Source organism: Nymphaea colorata, chromosome 3 (assembly GCF_008831285.2).
Source record: "Nymphaea colorata isolate Beijing-Zhang1983 chromosome 3, ASM883128v2, whole genome shotgun sequence".
NCBI classification, from domain to species: Eukaryota; Viridiplantae; Streptophyta; class Magnoliopsida; order Nymphaeales; family Nymphaeaceae; genus Nymphaea; species Nymphaea colorata.
The window spans coordinates 13,058,801-13,064,310 of NC_045140.1; the positions used below are offsets into that span (position 1 = coordinate 13,058,801).

At 36.4% G+C, this 5,510-nt stretch overlaps 1 protein-coding gene across 1 annotated transcript; it reads right to left on the reverse strand.

Moving 5' to 3' along the window:
* Nucleotides 1-1,540: 1,540 nt before the first annotated feature.
* LOC116249503 (uncharacterized protein At4g15970-like) lies at nt 1,541-5,254 on the reverse strand. The gene is made up of 3 exons (XM_031622618.2): nt 4,736-5,254; nt 3,195-3,560; nt 1,541-2,718 (listed from the first exon to the last, which is right to left on the reverse strand). The coding sequence occupies exons 1-3, from the start codon at nt 4,931-4,933 to the stop codon at nt 2,233-2,235; spliced, it is 1,050 nt and encodes a 349-aa protein (XP_031478478.1). The 5' UTR covers nt 4,934-5,254; the 3' UTR covers nt 1,541-2,232.
* Nucleotides 5,255-5,510: the final 256 nt, after the last annotated feature.

Sequence of the window (5,510 nt, forward strand, 5' to 3'; positions counted from 1 at the left end):
ATAAAACAATTTTGACCTTATAATCACCTGCATGAAAAAGGAGAAGGCCTGCGGAAATATAAGGGGCTGATTAAGGTCATTTTGGCTAATTTGGCCATAAATCAGGTAACAATTAAATTAAATAATAATTAGGGATGTCAACAGATTGGATTCGGATCGGATATGCTTTTAACTGTATCCACCTTTTCGAAGATTGAAACATTTGGATCAGATTTAAATACGAGCAAGAAAAAGTCATATCCGAATTCAAATCGGAATCCCATCCGAATTTGATTTTTGCATTTATATCTGAATCCTTATCCGAATTTAGCCAATTTCAAACGTAAGAGTATTAGATATCGGATAGTTTTATATTAAATCCAATCTGAATCTGAACCTGAATCCAATCAAATATTTATGTATATCCAAATTTGATTGCAATCAAATGTCATTTCTTAAATTTGAATCTGATCCGATTTTTTAATCGGATATTAAAATTTTTCTATATCTGGTTTTTTGGAATGGTTTAATTGTATCCAATCCAAATCGGATATATTGACATTTGTAATAATAATATACATTTTTACTAAGAAAATGTGGGCAATATTAGCGTCTGTATTTTCATCCCTTTAAAAATGATCTTATAATGTTTATGCCTACAAGGGTGTCAATAAATTGGACTTGAATTGGACGTACCCTTTATTATATTTTATTATGGAATGTTCATATATTAATAATTAAATTCCAGCTTGAGACTAATAAAGAAATACTATATCCAAATCCAACTGTTACTTTGAAATCAATCCAACTTTTAAATTCACAACTAAATTTGAACTCTATTATGATAACCGACTTTCAAAATTTATAGATACTAAATATAGGAAAATTTAACCGGCCAGAGATGTTTATTATTTAATCTGATATTTATTTGAAACCGACTTGGAGTCCGATTGAATGTGATGGATTTTTTTCTATACCTACTTTTTTCTAGAATAATTCGTTTGAATATCCAATCTGCATGTACATCCCCAATTTTATATCATCGACATAAATTTGCATTCACCCAAAAGACGAACATTCTCTCTGTAATGTTCTTTTCATCTTTTGGATGCCTTTTAAAATATGATTTAGAAATTTACCTTTATCATTGTGGCTTACTTTAGTTAAAAAAAATCAGCTACATCCAATGAAACTGCATCATTATCCTCCTTTCTGTTTATATAAGGGGAAAAGGCGAAAAGCTATATTCAACTTCAAAAAAAAGTTTAAAATATATATAAGTAGATCTACACACTTAGAAATAACAACTTGGAACCGTGCGCTTGCTTGGTGGATGTTATGCTTTATCGAAAAGTTTCTGCAAAGCGAATCAGAGTTTCCATCCGAGACAAACCAAAAGAGAGGATCACATGTAAATGAGAACAACCAACAGCAAGGAAAAGGAGGCAATCTAAAAGAAGTCTAAGCATAAGCTTGAGAAAAAAGGTTCCGAAAAATATTGCTGTAGAATATATAATGAAATTTAAGAGAGTGCATAAGCAAAAGATAAGCACGTTGTTTAGTAATTAAAGGGATAGTCGTTTGGCTTGAAAAAGGATCTAAATGTATAGAATGAAGCTTTATTCAAAATGAAATTTTACCAACTTTTTGATGTTGGGGCTTTTGATTCCAACAGTTAAATGTAGGTTCACTGGTTTAACCAGAATAGAATAGTTGATTGATGTGCCGAACTGCAGTCAGCTTCCGAAGGAATAATAATGGCAAATACTGGAACAGTTTTGTCAAAATTGGTTACTTTTTTTCTTTTTTCCTTCTGTTGACTCTGTAATGCCGACAGAACTATCTGCAATTGATGGACGCCGGCATCTTTTGTTCTTTTTTTGTCACTTTGCTTTATCTTCTGAGTGTGTTCAAGTAATCCGGTATCAGTTCCAAGTCAAAAGGAACATTTTTGTAATGGATGAATACCACCATCTTTTTTTTTTTTTTCCACTGAAATTGAAGCATCTGACAACGATTCCAAGCTTCTATTTCACCATTGATGGAGGTGATTAAGGATGAGACTTTGTTGACTCAAAATTCCTAATTTCACCCACTCAGTTTCGTTTTCTGCATCATGAATGAAGCACTTAATTGTGGCACTGTAAAATCCAGAATTCCCAAATTGACCAAGAACAGGAGGCATTCTGTAGAGGGAAACAATTATTGGGCATATTGACCTCTTTCTTTTTGCAGTTGAATAAGCATCTTGAATCACATGTGACAACTTTTTGGTGCCCTCCAAGTTGGGGGTCTACTCCTCTCCAATGTGGTCTGCACAGTGAAGTTTCTCCAATCGTCAAGGGTGAGTCTCAAGTCACTTAGTTTGTTCTGAAGGCCAATGCAGCAGTTTGCGTGCATTGTACAGACCTTGTTCATGTCTTTGCTAGGCTCGCAGAACCCACCAAAATAAGCAGTGTCAAGAAATTTCATCTTCAGACCAATTTCGTTGGTGAAGCTGTTCTTTTTAATGATGTCCAGCACATCTTGGTCATGGAGAGCAGGATAGAACTTTCCTGAGTTGTACCAAAATTCATAGAACCGAATTGTTCGGTGGTTTGATTTCACATATTTAAAACCACCATTCACAAAGTTGTTCACGTCTGATGAATTGCCATTAAATTTGTCGCATGCTATCTGGAAATCTGCATCTGGGAAGAATTGGTGGAATGGATTTCTGAACCACATTATGTCTGCATCCTGGAAAAGTTAAAATAGATCAGACAGAAGCCTTTCATTTGTAAGCATATAAGTCAGATGATCACTGCGTGAAAGAGACGCTGGGGCTTAAGAATGAATAAAAAGAACCCTTGATTCTAAGAATTGAAGCGTTGAGTCCATCTTAAACCTTCTTATTATCTTCCAGCTTTTTGTGTTCTGCTTTAATTTCAAAATATGTCACCTGGATGGTTATGACACAAATCTTTAAGTTGGACCATCAAACCTTAAGATATTTCGTTCTACTTGTGTAATTGGTTTATCTGTTAACTATAAAAATGAAGTTTTTTGATGTATCATAGGATTTTCCTTCACTAACAAATGAGAACAAATGGGGTTTGTGGTTGCTGGAAATGGTCCAGCCAAATGCAGAGGAAAAAAAAAATCCACTTTTTGGTCATGCATCCAACAACCATTTTCAAAGTATGAAGATTAAGCTCAAGATGTGCTGGAATTACTGTGAAAACGAAATCGAAACCCAATTCCAGAACAGTCCGCAAGAACTTGATCCTCCTCCACATCATCTTCAGGTAATCGGGTGTTCCAAAGAGCTTTTCAGCAGAGAAGTCTGTGCCTTCTGTACTGAGCAAGAAACAATGTGAATGTATTGACTCACATCTTTCGACTGAACTTTGATCCAAACAGATGATAACCAAATGGTTTAGTAGATCGCTAGTTTGTTCTCCAATTCTGAAACTCTCAAGAAAGAGATCGATGATAGAACCAGGAGCAGCCCATGCTTTGTTCAGTGTGGTTAAGATGACTGTTCTGTTCCTCATCGCTGCTCTGTTTAATACTCCTTCCAAAATTTCATTTTGGTTGGCCTGTTCATCATCCAACATAATTAGCCATTTAGTGGGATCAGCTGATGAGATAAATGGTTTTGATTCAGATAATCTAAATACAATAGAAATCAAATTTTGTTGCATTCAGCTCAGTTGACAACCTGAACTGTGCAGAGTCTCAGCTAAGAAAAAAGTTAGTGGGGGAAGTTCAGCCCCAAAAGTAAAACATAGTGAAGAAAAGTACTAGAACAATGTAAAATAAGCCTAAAACTGAGTTTTGACTTTGCTGAGTGAAGAGAAATGCCAAAACAAAGTAAGAAAACTGATTCCCCACAACAGTATTTGCGGGATTCACTTATCCTTAAATCTGGCATAAGTTTGAAAGTCTTGCGATACATCGCAGAGCAATTTTTCATCAGCAAGGTTCTGTTACTTCCAGCATTTCTTCTGGAAGTGTTGAAATGAATGCAACTATGGAGGACACTAAAATATGATCAACTTCATAAAAGCACGGCAGAAATTTTTTATCAATTTAACCTCATGATGAGACGACATATTTTCGGAATTGGTAAATGGCACTGTTACGCAAATCGTTCTCGTTTTGGGGCACGATATCAGACTCAAAGGAACAACAAAATTGCTCAAATTCCAAAGATGGTGAGATTTGTGACAAAAATTACTGTAGATTCACAGACATAAAAGTGCAGAGCATGACAGAAATCAACGGCATGGATTTTCAACCAGAATGTTTTGTTTTGTCACGATCCCTCTTCATTGGAAACTACCAACCACTTTAATTAATGGCATGGAAAAGATCAGACTGAATTACTCTAGGGCAGCTTATAAGCTACCATAAAGAAAACTAAGAAAAGATGATTTCGTCATTAAATTCATGTCAGAATATTTAAGAAAAAATCACAAAGCGCAAGATCAGAACCAACTTAGATATGGTTGGTCAGACAGAACAAAGAACGTTAAAATCTTGGTTCAGAGAATTTGTTCTCAAGAATAGAGAGAAGACGTCAGAGAATTTGAGGAGAAAGATGAAGCTTTAGATCTGAACGATGCACATGGTTGATGTTGCAGAAAGTAACAAGAACACCAAAATCTTGGTCGCCAAAATTTTCATACAGAGAATTGCCCATTAATGAGTTCAGAAAGGAGAGAAAAAGAAATCAACGGATACCAACTTAAGAACAGAATCAAGAACTCACTTCCTGAGACCCCCAAAGCCACGGAGGTTCAGTTAGCCGAAGGTTGAAACTGAACTTCCAACTTGAGCTGCGCTGCAAGACGCCAACTCTTGGGACGCAGAAAAGGAAGAAGAAGCAGAAGCCTGAGGCAGTCATGACCAGAGAGAAAACTCCGAATGCATAAGCCCTGTGGTTCCTCCTCGCAGCATGACAGATCATCTTCCTTTCTCTGTGAACTTGATCTCTCAAAATCTCCTATTTCTTCATTCCTTTTGCTGACTTCTCGAGTTCTGTAACGTCACAGAACCCTTCGATTTGATATGGTAATTGAAATTTTATACTGGAAGAGGCGTTTGGTACAACTGACGAGCACCTATGAGTGAAGCAGTGCTTCTATTTTTCTTTTTTTAACCAAGCTGGAGTCCTGTTTCACATGGTGTGAGCCAGATCTTGGTGCTGGAAAGAGACGGAATATATGCAAGGCTGGCTACAGTGGTTGCAATTTTTTTTTTTTTTTTTTTTCTTAAATCAAAAGGGGAAAGTGGAGCTGAGCGGAGTGACTGAAATTCCACGAGAAGCCTTTTGGAAAGATGACTTCTCGTGTTCCCTGGACCACTCATGATCTCATCCTCTCTGTGACTTCATGCAAGTCGAAACTCATACTCGTGCATCGAGTCAATTACAGTCCGGCCATAGATCGATCAGCAGTAATTCCCAATTTACCTGGCCATCTTGGCTCATTTGCTGTTAGTGGTAAGTTTGAGAAGAGCGCAATAATCTTACATTAGCGAGTGAG